At 42.3% G+C, this 15750-nt stretch overlaps 1 protein-coding gene across 3 annotated transcripts in view; it reads right to left on the bottom strand.

Moving 5' to 3' along the window:
* Epg5 (ectopic P-granules autophagy protein 5 homolog) overlaps positions 1 to 15750 on the bottom strand; it is a 91288-nt gene that overhangs the window by 61797 nt on the left and 13741 nt on the right. For 2 of the 3 annotated variants that reach the window (XM_041640830.1, XM_041640829.1), the window contains exons 6-14: positions 14932 to 15005; positions 12708 to 12813; positions 10623 to 10737; positions 10133 to 10283; positions 8634 to 8789; positions 7243 to 7400; positions 4856 to 5010; positions 2777 to 2917; positions 147 to 311 (exon numbers count right to left, since the gene is read on the bottom strand). In XM_041640830.1, coding sequence (XP_041496764.1) covers positions 147 to 311; positions 2777 to 2917; positions 4856 to 5010; positions 7243 to 7400; positions 8634 to 8789; positions 10133 to 10283; positions 10623 to 10737; positions 12708 to 12813; positions 14932 to 15005 — 1221 coding nt within the window. The remainder of the gene's footprint in view (positions 1 to 146; positions 312 to 2776; positions 2918 to 4855; positions 5011 to 7242; positions 7401 to 8633; positions 8790 to 10132; positions 10284 to 10622; positions 10738 to 12707; positions 12814 to 14931; positions 15006 to 15750) is intronic. The other variant, XM_041640831.1, reaches the window with a different exon arrangement.

Genomic DNA, 15750 nt, shown 5'->3' on the forward strand with positions numbered 1-15750 from the left:
AAAGGGAAGATGAGGAGAGCTTAAACTCTACACAGCTGAAAGGATGTGCAGGTCTAGCAAGTGGCACAAAGAGACGCTAATGCTTTAAGAAATGCTTTCCTGAAACTGATGCAGGCAAAATCTCCTGTTTCTCAGGAAGGGCGTACCTGTTCAGCAAATCCCCAGTTCAGTCCTTCTAGGATCACACAGGCCAACTTGTTCTTGACAGCTGTCAAACTGTAATTCAATAGCCAATCCCGAATCACAGCTACCTCAGAGGCAGAAGGTTTCCAGAGATACAATGGCAATTCTTTAAACAAGTATAAAGAAACCTTTTTAAAAAAGAAAATAATAATTAAGTGTAAAACTCAGGAACAGCCAGGAGGTGGTGGTGCATGTCTTTAATCCCAGCACTCAGGAGGCAGAGCCAGGTGAATCTCTGTGAGTTCTAGGCCAGCCTGGTCTACAGTGCGAGTTCCAGGACAGCTAGGGCTACACAAAGAAACCCTGTCTCAGGAGAACAAAAAAAATACTCAGAAACAATATTATATTATCAAAAGCATTATCAAATTACTTGCAAATTTTCCTTGGAAAGGATGTGGAGGTGAATTTGATTTTGAGACAAGTAAAATTAAAATCATGGACAAACAAATAAACAAATAAAATTAAATGCATTTTGGGTTTTTTTGTTTTTTTTTGTTGTTGTTTTTTTTTTTTTTTTTTTTGGTTTTTCCAGACAGGGTTTCTCTGTAGCTTTGGGGCCTGTCCCAGAACTAGCCCTTGTAGACCAGGCTGACTTTGAACTCACAGAGATCCTCCTACCTCTGCCTCCTGAGTGCTGGGATTAAAGGCCTGCGCCACCACTACCCAGTTTAAATGCATTTTTAAACTAATGATATACCTAAAACACAGGTAATCCTTTGCAAAGGTCAGGTTTTCTTAGTAAGTGGTAAGTTTTCATCCAGGTAAACCACCATACTAAAACACAAATTTCTTTCTTTCTTTCTTTCTTCCTTCCTTCCTTCCTTCCTTCCTTTCGTTTTTCGAGTTAGGGTTTCTCTGTAGCTTTTGGGGCCTGACCTGGAACTAGCTCTTGTAGACCAGGCTGGCCTTGGACTCACAGAGATTCACTTGCCTCTGCCTCCCAAGAGCTGGGATTAAAGGCATGCACCACCACGGCCTGGCTAAAACACAAATTTAAAGTGATGATAAATCGGGAAAAGTCACTGAGTTTTTAAAGCATTTTTCTTCTCTACAATGGCATCTAAAGATACTTCTATTTGCTGAAACTCAATCTGTTGAGACAGAAATAGGTCAATGTGAAGACAGATGAAATCAGATCAAGAGTTGGAATCTTCTGAAACTAGATGCTGGGTTCACTATGAAATTCTATTTAACATTATTTGTCTGTCTGTCTGTCAATATCTGTGTGTGTGTGTGTGTGTGTGTGTGTGTGTGTGTGTGTGTGTATCCTAGTCTGATATGTAGGTGAGAACAGGCTTTGGGTGAGGTGGACGGGACCCGGGGACAGATCTGTGGAGTTGGCTCTCTTCTTTTACCTTTATGTGGTTCTAGAGATGACATCGGTCATCAAGCTTGCAGATCAAGCACTTTGTAAGTTATCTTGACAGCCCTCTATTTCACACATATTTGAAATATTCTATATTAAAATGGGTTTTAAACCTGTGCTGGGCAGTAGTGGCACACCAGGCACTCGGGTGGCAGAAGCAGGTGGATCTCTGTGAGTCTGAAGACAGTCTAGTCTACAAGAGCAAGTTCCAGGACAGTTAGGACTGTCCACAGGGAAACCCTGCCTCAAAAAAACCATTAATTAATTAATTAAGTTAAATAAATAAAACCTGCTTGCACAAAAAAAAAAGTCTACAACACTACTTTTTAAATTACCTGTATGCACAAATTAAGAAAATGCAGGTTCACCTAATGAAATTTCCTTTAAGGGGAAACAGAATAATTAACTTTATGATGTCACTTTTGTTTTATGGATTTTTTTTTGAGTCAAGGTCTTACTCAATATCCCGGGCTGACCTGTAACAATAGGCTGACCCTGGCTTAGGCTAGCTTAGAACTCACTGTGATTCTCCTGTCTCAGCCTCCAAAGTCCTAGACTTACAGGCAGGAGACACTGCGTTCAGCTGACTCCTTTTATAATGTTTAAACAGGGCTGGGCAATGAAAATGCAATGCAAGTACTATATGAAGTTGTGATTTTACTAATAGCTACAGCTTAAACTTCAAAAATGGAAAATTAATTTTAATAACATTGCTTCATATATCCATTATAATATGAAATGTTATAAAATATTAAACAGTTCTTCAAAATTCAGTAATTTACACATGAAGTACATTCTAAATAGGGACTGCACCCAAATCAATACATTATGGTCATCTGTATCCGTATCATCAGACATTACAGGTTTAGAATTTTCAGACTCTTGTGCTGTTCCAAATTTTCTTAGAACAAAATCTAAGAAAGACTAGCAGGAATGGATTTTATTGGTGTGATGCTAATCTTGATTGTCAACTTGACTACATCTGGATTCAACTCAAACAGATACAGCCAGGATGCTTCATTAATTCAGGAGTCTGTATTTGTTTGTTTGTTTGTTTATGTTTTTAAGGGCAGGGTTTCTCTGTACAACAGCCCTGGATGTCCTGGAACTTGCTTTGTAGGCCAGGCTGCCCTCACCCACATCTGCCTCTGCGTGCTGGGATTAAAGGCACGTGCCAACATCCCAGCTACTTCAGGATTCTTTCAAAAGAACAGTCGGCATTCTTACCATTCCAACTTGGTCAATGGTCTCTTGCACTCTATCCAAAAGGACAGAAATAATCTCAGGATGAACAGCTGTGATGGCCCCCAAAAGCTCACGACCAACCTTTGAAAAAGTCTCTCTGGTGGACAAGGTGACATAAGATACCTAAATGAGAGATGGGGGAAGAAATGGCACTTTTAATGCTAATTACCAAACAAAACACATTTTCAAAAAAATTTTTCCCCACAAACATAATCTCACATTGAGCTTCAGCTGACACCGTTGGAGGAGGCTGCTCGTTCATTCCCGGCTGCCCAGACTCGAAAAAAATCACTCAGAAACTATATTATTTGCAGTACTGTTTGGCCAATAGCTTAAGCGGATTTCTAGCTAGCCCTAACATCTTAAATTAACCCATTTCTATTATTTTCTATTTTATCATGAGGCTCGTGGCCTACTGGCAAGGTTCCAACTAGCATCTCAGTCTTTCTCCTCTGGCGGCTACATGGCTTCTCACTGACTCCGCCTGCTCTCTCCTTCTCTATCGGCTTGGAATTCCCACCTTGCCCTATTCTGCTAAGCCACTAGCCGAAACAGTTTATTCATTAACCAATAAAAGCAACACATAGACAGAAGGACCTCCCACACCATGACACCATGGTCAAAACTAAGTTAGAACTTGAGATAGCAAACTACCCACGATGAGATGGGAAGATGGTAGGAAAGAGAACAGCAAATGGCAATGCAAGTGTTTACAGCCATGAGCTCAAGGGCTGGGCTCAAAGAGTGTATCCCAGCAATGCACAGGGGGCAGGAGCCTGAAGCCATGGGCCAGGAGAATCATTTGAGTCCAGAATATGGAGGCCTTTAGTTAACATAGTACGATCTCATCTCAAAAAGAAATTTTCTCATTCACAATGAGACAAATGAGTATCTAAACATTAATTTGAGGAAACCACTAAAATGATTGTTTTCTTTCCTTTTTTTTTTTTTGTTTCTTTGTGTATCTCTGGTTGTCCTGACTTGCTCTGTAAACCAGGCTGGCCTCGAACTCACAGAGATTTGCCTGCCTCTGCCTCCTAAATATTGGGATTAAAGCATACTTAGCCTAAAATGAATTTTTTGAAAATACATTTCATAGAAATACATAATCCCTTCTAGCCGGGCGGTGGTGGTGCACGCCTTTAATCCCAGCACTCGGGAGGCAGAGGCAGGTGGATCTCTGTGAGTTCGAGGCCAGCCTGGTCTACAAGAGCTAGTTCCAGGACAGGAACCAAAAGCTACGGAGAAACCCTGTCTCAAAAATCCAAAAACAAAACAAAACATAATCCTTTCTACAAAATAAAACCCTAAGTATAAAGTTCCTAAACCCTCAGTGTGTACAGGACTGTCCTCCAAGACAACAACAGCCATCTTCAGGAATTCGCTGGGCCTACCTACAAATGACCATCACAGCTGGGTTGTTGACACAGCTGTGATTCCCTCAAAGGAGGAGAGGGGAGAGATCTATTGGACCCTCCCTCACACCTGAGAATCCAGTCGTTTCTATGCAGTTTTGTCCTAACTGCTCAAGACCCCAGAGCCTGGGATCTCAGGGAGGTCTTTGCAATCCTTGCACTTCTCCTCTAGTAGAGAAGGGGCCCATAAGCACTAAGAAATACAAAGATCTTTCCTCAGCCTGTCGCTGTGTAATGAGGAAAATTAAGGCAGATTAAGGCAATTACCTTTTCCGTTTAAGATGGACAACTAACAGCAGAGCTAAACCAAACTTCTCTTCCAAGTTCAATGTTTGCTCTATGATCTCATTTCAAGTGACCTGGAAGTTACTGACAGGAGCAGAGGAGTGACGTTTGGTGTGTGGCTATAGTAACAAAAGACTGACTATTCCTTCCCAAAAGTCTTCATCAAATGCCAAGAGATAGTAGTGGGAAATGGAATAATAAATTATAGGTTTCAAAGTTCTCTAAAGCCAAAGATGTTCTTTTGATTTTTCCATCCTGTCTGTAAGCGCAGGCAACAGCTTGTAAATCACATTTTTTTAAAACAATACCCAAAGAATGAATGGACAATCAGAAGAAAGCATTCAAAACTTCACATTCTAACCTCATATATCTCCAGAACAATAATTTTGATGAAATCTTCATCAACATTGGTTCTTCTGGCCCGAGCCATCTGAGCAAAGGTCGTCAGAAGGCAAATCTCTTCTGAGCTATTCATGGAAGAAAGACACTTCTCCAAGTTCGCAAAATGTTCTGGGTCTGCAAGTTAATAGGAAAAAAGTGGCAAAATGGGTTCAAATATTTAGTTACACAACAGGAAGAAAGACAACATAAAAATTAATATTCACAAATATTTAAAAATAAAAATGGTCTTCCCCTTTCCACGACGGAATCCTACAAGTTCAGAAAGAAAGCTGAATCAGTTGAACTCTGAGAGTTCAAAAAATTCAGTATAATGTAGACTCAGCAAAAAAAATTAACATTAAACTATGCCTCAACTCCGAGAAACAATTGTAAAGGACTGAACGAGGCAGAGAATGTGGACCAAATCTGGAGGCTAACCCAAAAGATCAAACACCTATCACTGCAATGCATGACTGCAGCCACCAGGTGTCACTGTCACCCAACCGTCCACTTCACTGCACCTGCAAATGCACTGTCGTGGCCAGCAGCAGCTCAGCATGAGCAGGGCACTCCAAAGAGATTGGCTCACAAGCAAAGATTAAGGACAAGAAACTGGCTGTAGCAGACAGTATATAATCCATCCTGCCCCATTCTCAGAGGACACTATGTAAGCAATATTACAGGATGTCACTAGAGACAGGTTTGATAACCCTGTAATACATGTAGGAACCAGATGTGGAAAGCAAAAGTTTTATAAAAAGATATGGGCAAAAAAAACATATTCATGAGATATATCGCAGCCTGGGGACAGAAAATCCTTGCGATTGAAAATGGCCTTACAAAGGAAACTTAACAAGTACTAACCTGTATCAGACACCCTGCTAATCACCCAGGCCCCTTAAGGACTGTCTCATCTGTGACTATTACTTCACCCACAGAACTGGCAGTCGGAGAACAGGCTGTGAAACACACCAGAGCTGGTCGCTCACACTCAACTATGGAAACAGTAATGAAAGCACTTCCCCAGGACAGCGCAGACGCAGTTTATGAAGCAGAGAAATAAAACAAAAACAAAACTAAGACACATAAACAAAAATAGATTTGTGTGGAACACACACAGAAAGAGAATGAGAACAGAGAAAACTGAAGAAAAAAATGATGAATGTCTGCAAAAAATTGAAAATTTTTTTTTTTAGTTTTATGAAGTATGGCTTTCTCTCTTCCTTTCTTCCTTCCTTCTTCTTTTTTTGAGACAGGGTCTATCTACATAACGCTGGCTGTCCTGGAACTCACTCAGTCAGGCTGGCATTGAACTCACAGAGATCTGCCTGCCTCTGCCCCGAGTGCTGGGAATACAGGCAATGCAGAGGTTTAGAAAGTTAGAAAAGAAATTTAGAAAGAGATGCTGATAAGTCTTTAATTCTGTTAGTATTTTATTATGTTTTCTTTAATATTAAGGGTAATGATAAATATCTTAGTATGTAACTAAGTTGTCTGCTTTTTATTCTTTTTTGTTTGTGTTCTTGTAAAACAGGGTCTCTCTACATAGTCCTGGTTAACTTGGACTATGCAGGCCAGACTGGCCTTGAACTAGAGGTTCGTCTCCCTGCTGCCCAAGTGATAGGATTGAAGGTGTGGACTATCATACCTGGCTCATACTCTTTTTTAAAAAATGATTCATTTATTTTGCCTGCATGGATATTGATGTGCTACATATGTGCAGTTCCAGAGACCAGAAGAGGGTGTCAGACCCCTGAAACCAGCCCTATAGGTTCTGGAAATCAAACTGGTACTCTGCAAGAACATTTTTAACATTATAACACAAATACCAAGCAGTACAATGTTAGTATGTATTAAACATAATCAAATCTTCACTAAAATTAAATTTTGTTATTTTGGTATCAGGGATTTATTTTGTTGTTAGGGACTGAACCTAGAACCTTATACATACAAAGGACACACACAGTCTACCACTGCGCTACAAAGTTAAGTTTTTGAAGAATTACTGTCTACCTTCCACCTACTTCATAAAATCAAGACAACTTAAGAAAAATAAGACAAAAAAAATTAGTGGAACAACTGGGCACAGACCTTAACAGATTTCAAGCCAATTAACATCACTTGTTGACCAGACTAGAATTTTACGCATGGAAAGAATCATTCATCAAAATTAGGCCTTTGTGCTTACTGCACAGAATCTAGACCTAACTAACTTATATTTGAGATATGCCACCTTCTACCTAACACATCGGGACAATGAGGCAGTCTCCTGAATGCCAGAATCATGCCACGGTGCTTCTGAAAGCAGAAGGGCTGGCGCTGCGAGAGCAAACACGCGCAGGGAGAAAAGCCTGCCCTGTCAAGTACCTTGGAGTTGCCTCTTGCACTCGGCCGGCTGCAGGGAGGCACAGAGGTGCTGCAGGTTTCCACTCTCAGCCTGGTGCATGAGGTAGAAGAGCTTCCAGAGCATCGGGACTGACAGCGTGCCAAAGGGCATCTCAGACATAAACAGCCAAATGCCAAGTCTGCACATTTTAAAAGGCAACAGGAAAAATTTTATATATTAGAAAGTTTCACCACAGTAAGAAAGTGGAAAGAAGACTTCCGCCCTCACATTACCACAACTTTCCCAACACACACATGAGGGAGGGACGGGTATCCTTTACTGTAAAAGCTTTGTGCCAAAAGTATTCGAAATTTTTGGAATTTTTTGACATATATTTATACATATATAATAGCATGTACCACAGAGGAGACCGAAATCTAAACAGGGAAGCCTGCTACATGATTCACAACAGCCAAGATATGGAACCAGACGTCCACTAACAGATGAATGGATAAAGAACATATGTACATATATGCGATGCTATTTTATTTATTGGAGAAAACAAGCAGACCAGTCAGAGGGAGGAAGACAGCAGAGAGGTAAAGGGTCAAATGTGAGCAAGGTACAATGAAGGATCTGGATGTTTGTGTGCACTCTGTACACACAGCTCTAAGGATAAGTTTATACAGTATTTTTTACTGTGCATGTATTTACTTTGGCACAGCGCATGAGGTCAAATGTGGAAACATTTATAACATAATATCAGCTCTAGAAGTTTCTTGATCTTTCTGTGCTAGGGATACTCAATCTGCATACATCATCAACTTGTTCCATACTTACAAAAACAAAGGAAATATTGTTATCACAAACTTACACATGAGACTTCTCAGACATGTGCAGAACATTAAGAAAAAGTGCTGGGTTTTGAATCAGAGATCCTTTTTAAGGCCCCAATGAGAGAGAGGCTGTCTTAGTTAGGGCTACTATTGCTATGATGAAACACCATGACCAAAGAAAGTAAGAAAAGGGTTTATTTGCTTACACTTTGTGTTGGTTTGAATAGATATGGCCCACAGACTCGTGTGTTTGAATGCTTCGCCAATAGGAAATGGCACTATTAAGAGGTGTGGCCTTGTTAGAGGAAGTGTGTCACTGTGGGGGTGGGCTTTGAGGTCTCATAGGCTCAAGCTATGCTCAGTGTACCACACAGTTTCCTTGTGCTGCCTGTGGATCAAGATGTAAAACTCTCAGCTACCTCTCCAGCACCATGCCTGTCTGCACATCACCATGCTTCCCATCATGATGATAACAGACTGTATCTCTAAAACTGTAAGCCAGCCCCAGTTAAATGTTTTCTAAGAGTTGCCATGGTCATACTGTCCCTTCACAGCAATAGAAACCCTAATTAAAAAACACTCTACATTCCTCTTACCTTTTGGCTTTCAGGACATGTAGGACAGCTCTGAGAAACAGTTCATCAAATTCAATCTGCAGTTTCTCCATGGAGTAGGGCTGCAGCGTTAATCCCACGCACGTGCTATGACTCACATACTGTGCCCAGTGGTCACTGACGTAGCCAAGGGTCATCCTGAGCGTGAGGAAAACAGCACAGCACTTTTCAGTCACTCACTCGGTGTCACCTGACATCACAGTGAAGGACTAATATTAACTAAACACCTACTATCTGCTCGGTTCTGAAAGCAATCTGCATAGGGGCGGTGAAAACCAACCCCCGTTAGAGCTTAGCAGGATGCATAAGAGCAACAATGGTGAATAACACGCTAATCCCTCACATGGCTGCTACTGACATTTCACGTCAGGCCGCACACACAGCTATCCTCAGCTGCATGTGGGCTTCAGGGCACAGGACAGATACACACACTAGAACCTCGCCCTTCTATGGGACCCCAGCCTTTGAGGGCATCCTATAATCTTCATAAAGCTGACTGAAATCTAAAATAAATAAATGTAAATCAATTTAGTTTGGAGAACAAAAGTGGGGAAAGGGAGAGATTTTGCATTTTTATGAACTTCTTTTTGAGGAAAGAAGTGAAGCTGATTTACAGGAAAGCAGTACATAAACTCAAAAACATTTCAAACACTTGCAAATAAAACAATAAGCCCATCTTTCATTCAAGTACATGTTCTCCCAGTTCAAATACAGCGTGACTTATTTAAGCCTTGGAAGTTTTCTAAATATTTAAACTACAGTAAGAAATGAAAGAACAATGCAGGGAATAATGGAATTACTGCGAATTCATTATAGCTCAGTCTGTGGCAATCCCAAGGAAAAGCAGGCTGTGGACAGAAAGACAGAACAAGAAAAGGGAAAGGAGTGAAGGCCTGTGTGGTGGTGGGAAAGAAATTGGCCCTAAAGGGAGTGGCACTATTGGGAGGTGTGGCCTTGCTGTGTGTCACTGTGGGGTGGGCTTTGAGGCTTCATATATGCTCAAGTCACACCCAGTGTCTCAGTTCACTTCGGGTTGCCTGCAAGATGTACAATTCTTTCAGCTCCTTCTCCAGCACTATGTCTGCCTGCACGCCACCATGTCCCACCATGAAGCTAATGGACAGAAGAACCTCTGAACTGTAAGCCCCCAATTAAATGCTGTCTTTTTCTAAAAGCTGCCGTGGCCACGGGGCCCTCACAGCAGTAGAACTCTAAGACTCCCTGCATCTTTTCTGACCCTTCTCTCCAGCAGCAGTTTTGAAAATCAGAACTCCAATGATAATTATATTTTAAAAAATCAATTGAATCTGAGACAATTAATCAAATAATTTCACTGGAAACATTTATAAAATCCCCATCTAGGTGATGGAAGAAATACCTCACTTTTAAGAGAAGACCTAACTAAGTATGAACATCCATCCCTCTGCAGGTCTGTGTCTAAGCAAGGAGACAGCGGCATGATGTGTCAACAGCAACATTACCTGATCAAGTATCCAATGCGCTTCACAAACTGCCTATAGCGGGCTCTGTTAAAGGTTTCTAACCCCACAGCCAGGAGTTCCACTAATGAGTTAGCAAAGGCAAAAATTTTCATCATCTCTTGGGGCCTTGTTGTTTCAGGTAAATAATCACCTAGAAGTGAAGCGTACAGGAAACATTACAGAACACAAGTACATAATCCAGTGAGAAAGCCAGGAGGGTTGGGACTAATCCCATCTCTCTGGCTCCAAATCAAAGTGGGATGTACAGTAAGAACAACATATTTAACCTAGGTAACATGTACATTAGCTGGCCTTCTTCACTTAAGCATGAAGTTTAAAAAAACGTACAAATATAAGAGAAAGAAGGTTTTGCATAGGTGGGCACAGGAAAACACCCCAGGAGCAGCCCACCCAAATGCAAGGCTTGATGCTTCCTATATGGAGCTTGTACCAATACCACCTTTCAGTCATGACAAGAAAAACTATCTACCTTTTGCTTTAAAGCCAAGAAGATGTTGAAAGAGTTCATGAAAGGGAAACTGGGACAAAAGGACGACCAAGTCATCTTCATTAAGTAGAATCCAACTGGTCTCAGGGTCTTCATCCTAAAGGGAAGATGCCACGTCACATCAGCTACCCAGGCTGGGGTTACAGAGACTAAATCCAAGTCACAATGTGGTCCTTAGAGACCCCTCCTCAAGAACAGTCTCCTCACTAAACCTCTGTGTTTATAAAACTAACTTGCTTCAAGTATATCAAGTAATGCAAAATAGAATAATACCATGTATATAACGGCTAACAAGAGTTCTTGACTCCAGCTGAACATTAGATCACCCGGTAGGCTCCAGAAAACTGGCCCCACGTGTGGACCTGACAAGTCTCATAAGTCACCCAAGGGAGCCTTAGTGGAGCTCGTGTTGAGAACCAATGATGTGGATGAACCACAGCCCCCACACACACAGACTTTTCGGATCCAACCAAGCTCTTAGCAGTCTCCAGTACTAACTTCTTCTGGGTTGCTTTTGCTTTTCCTTGCTTGCTGCTATTGTTTTGGGTTTTACGTGTTTCCTAAGGGAAGCAGCTTTTATTTTTTGCTGTTGTTGGTCTTTTGGCCTATGTTTTTTTGATTTTGGGTTTTTTCTCTTTTTTGTTTTTGTTTTTGGTGGGTGAGTGTCTTGCAATCTAGCCTCATCTGTCCTACATATCAGGATCCCCCTTCCTCTCCCCATGCAGTGCTGAAATTAAAGGCATACACCATGATGCCTAACTCCCTAAGTTCTTGAATTCACTCCTTTTTAGTGAGTGCTAACCAAGAAGCAAGCACCACTGTAGAATCTGTCTCTGGGGTTAACTTCAGGGAACCCATCAAAAATAAAAAGATTTAAAAAAAAGAAAAAGACTATTTTAAAGAAAGACCACATTAGGGAAAAGCAAAGAATGAACAAACAAAAACATTATTTTGTTACAGTCTTCCAAAGAGAATTTATATTAGCTCCTGAGAAACTCAGTCTTCCCACAAGTGTTTGCATGCCCACATCAGTTCCCACCACCTGCCCACCTGCTACAAGCCATCAGAAGGGATAAAGAACAAGACAATGGGAGCACTCATCCCTGAATGGGAGCACTCATCCCTGAATGGACCCTGGTGCAATTCATCAACATGACCCCCACAGAAGCATGGGGGTCACTTTGGGGACTGTTGTCCAGTTTCTATTCCTCAGACAAAGGATTTTAGAGAGCATCTTAGAACATAAAATTCGGGTTTAAGACAGATTACATCTGATGGCAAGGGCCTTTGCCTGCTGAGGTTCTGTGCTGGCCAAATCAGGGGCTCAGCCAGAAACAGGCCCAGGAACTTCTAATGAGCAGAAGAAAAATCCCTTAAATATACACCACTAAAGATGGGCAGAGGTGGCACACATCTTTAATCCCAGCACTTGGAAGACAGAGGCAAGTGGATCTCGGTGAGTTCGAGGCCAGCCTTGTCTACAAGAGCTAGTTCCAGGACAGGCTCCAGAGCTACAGAGAAAGCCCTGTCTCAAAACAAAACAAACAAACAAACAAACAAAAAAGTCAAATACACCACTAATCACTTGTAGAGGAAAGAAAAATCAACAAGAGTTATCTTAAAACTTCTTTAAAATTGTCTTGAGAAACTAGATTTTCTTATTCATTAGATTTTCATCAAAATTATTCAGAGGTCATCTATGAGATCCCAGTCCCAGGAACCTGTTACTGTGCAAGATAAAACCTCAATACACATTTCACAAAGTACCACGCTACTCCATTTTCCAGTTCCAGCTTCTGCCATCTGAACACATCTACAAAGGACATCAGGGTGGGCTACTGGCTCGGGAACGTGCTCTAGAGGTTTTACATTTAATGACCACATGACCTGAAACAAGTTACCTTCCTTTACACATCTGTTGTCCCTATCTGTAAAAGAGGGTCTCAACATTACTCACCTCATAGGGTCACTGGGACAATCGAGATTTACAAGAAAGTGCTTAGAACAATGTTTTGCATGTACCAGAGCTCAAAATTGATTAAAGTGAACACTGCAGACACAAGTTACCTCTTCTCCTCCTTCATCTACGAGTGTCCAATTCCCAGATGCAGGCCCTGAAGATGATGGCTTCCACTCACTGGGCTTCATGTGGCACATAAACTCTGCTCGATTTCTAAAAGACAACAGACAAGAATCTGACCATATGGACATAGAAAGTGTGATACGAGCACGTTTGGATCACCTAGGCTAAGGAAGAGTCAGTAATCAGCCCAGCCGCCAAATGGTTTAAATGATCAAAAAACAAAAACTAAGGCCAGGAATAACAGTGCTTAGCTTTAAATCCCAGTACTGAGAAGGCAGAGGCAGGCAGATCTCTCTGAGTTCAAGGTCAGCCTGGGATTGATGTTAACAAGTTCTAGATCTGGTCTACATGGTGAATAGCACTTGGTGTTCTTGCACAAGCTAGCATTCACATCAGGCAGCTCCTGCAACCCCAGCTCCATGGGATCCAGAACCCTCTTTTGGCCTCGATGGGCACCCACACTCACACATACTGTATATGTGTATATCCTGACACATACAAGTGCCCATGATTAAAAATGTACCTTATCAAAAATAAAAAAGGTATTATGCAGTTGATAGACAAGCTGTTTGGGGCCAAAAGGCATACATAAGGCAAACACGCCCAGTCAGACATTACCTCCCTGGTCAGGGCGGCCTCTGCGTGCAGGCAGTAAAGGATGGAGGCCAGAAAAAAAGCGGCAGGACTTTCCAAGCGGCTGTTCCACCTGATGAGCAATGTAACCAGAACCGTTTCCTCTTGGACCACATCTGCAGTCCTCTGTGAATAAGTACCCCTCCACTTCTCTCTTTAGACAAAACCTCCTACAGACTCCAGCTCTGAAGTTCAAACATTTCCCTTTCCCCATGTGTCCATTGGTATGTGTCACTTGCATGTTGTCAGAAAGTTTCATTTTTCTTATGTATAAAACAGCGGGGGCTGGAGAGTTAGCTCAGAGGTTAAGAGTACTGGCTGCTCTTTCTGAGGTCATGAGTTTGATTCCCAACGAACAAAAGGCGTGAGTTCAATTCCCAGCAACCACATGGTGACTCATAACCATCTGTAATGAGGTCTGGTGCCCTCTTCTGGTGCATAGGCATGCATGCAGGCAGGACACTGCATACATAATAAATCTTAAAACAAAAACCAACAGCCCTCCTTTGTACTTCTGCTATGGACGCCCTCCTGGTCTCTGGGCACACACAGTCCCTCTCTGCATCCTTTAATCAGCTACTAATCATTTCCCAGGAAGAGGCGGCTAGTTCCCACATTCTATCTCCTATAGTGATCCTAGTCAACAGACCCTGAGGCAGGTTAGCTGGTAGTAACAGTGTCAGGGTCACCAACAAGCAGGCTCTGCATCCTCCCAGGATCAAAAACATGCCTGCCCTTTTATTGTGTGGCCGGTTGGGCTCCTGAGGCAGGAGAGGCATAAATGCCTGCAGCCATCAATGAAGTAATGAAAAAGTACATACTATTCTGTCTCCAGTTCACTATCTGTCCAAAGCAACCCCCCATCCCCCCGCTTTTGGTGTAACCCAAGTTGACCTTGAACTGATGATTCTCCAAACAGTCACAAGCTCTGGGGTGCAGCGATAACAGGTGTGTCCCACCACCCCTGGCCTAATCTTCCTTGAGTACAAGTTTTGCTCCCTGTTCGAAAACCTCTCACTTGTTCACAGGCCAAGCCACATCAAGTGTAGGTCCTCCAGCTTTGAGGCCTTCTACCCTCCAGTCTCCACCCATGACCTTCAGCTATCTACACCCCAGCCCTCTGCAACCCTGGATCAGGGCCTCTGCTCACACTCTTCTCCCCAGCCCCTCAGCTAATGACATCCAACCCACTCTCGGAAGCCGACTCTTCCACTGTGGACCTGTCTCCAGCTGCTCAGCTCTTTACGGCTACACTAACTCCTTGGCAGTCCTCACGGCTCCACAGTTCAACACGTACACCAGATCCCCCTCTAGTCTAAGGAACTTACCATCTCTTAGTCTGTGACACACAATGAGAGACAAACCCGCTAAAAGGGGGAGGACACGAGAAAGGCTAATAAGCAGCTAGATGTACCACTTTGGGACAGGAGTATCAAACCCACAGAAAATCTGCAGTATTAAATTCTAGAATGCCAACACTTCCCTTAGCCATTCTCTCTGGATGTGGGCAGTTAAGGAAACCAACACTTTGATAGAGTATTCAATTTCTATTTTTCAAGGCTCTTCCACACTTACTTGACAGGAGACATCAGCAGGGCAAGGGACTGCATAAAATGAAAGACCCCTGAAGGGTTATTCAACACTTTGATCTGAAATCAGAAAATGAAAAAAGCATACTGTAGAAAACCAGCTCATGCTGGTTTACACGTATCGAATAAGCAAGATGCTAGTCAGAGGACAAAGCTAAGTCTGACACCTACTCCAAAGCACAAGGCACAGCTGGAGTGGTTACCTGCACACTATCTCAGAGCAGAGGATGAGCAGCTGATGTCAAACACCTGCAGCAGCTGTTGGAGCACAGCACAGCTGCTTTAAACCAAGAAAAACAAAACCTCCTCCTCATCATTATCAGAGTGACTTAGGCTCCACACCACCAGAAATATTAAAGAAAATATGAAGGAGTTGAGTTGAATTTGATATACATTTTGGTTCCTGCTATCTGAGTGGTGGCTAGGAATAATAAAAATGGCCAAAGGGGGCTTGGCATAGGAGAAACTATAGACCATATGGTCAACTGATAAGTGTATGCACGCTGATAACAGACCTAGATCTCCCTGCTATGCTAGTACCAATTGTACTGTGAGATGGATTAGAGTTGTGGTGATTACTACAGAAAAGACAAACAGTCCTGGTAAGCTGTCCTACTCAAACCTTACCAAATTAAACTAAACACTTGTGGGCCTACCAAGCTGGGTTGCAGCTGAACTTTTGCAATTCTGTGCTAATCTCTTCACCTGTGATGACCCAGAAAGTGCTGGCACTAACCCTATACACATGCACTCCTGGTTTAAAGGCTTTGTTGAGGGAACCAGGGAGAGGGCTCAGTGGTTAAGA

Source organism: Microtus oregoni, unplaced genomic scaffold (assembly GCF_018167655.1).
Source record: "Microtus oregoni isolate MIOR12 unplaced genomic scaffold, Mior012 000065F_ref0000479, whole genome shotgun sequence".
In the NCBI taxonomy this organism is placed as follows: Eukaryota; Metazoa; Chordata; class Mammalia; order Rodentia; family Cricetidae; genus Microtus; species Microtus oregoni.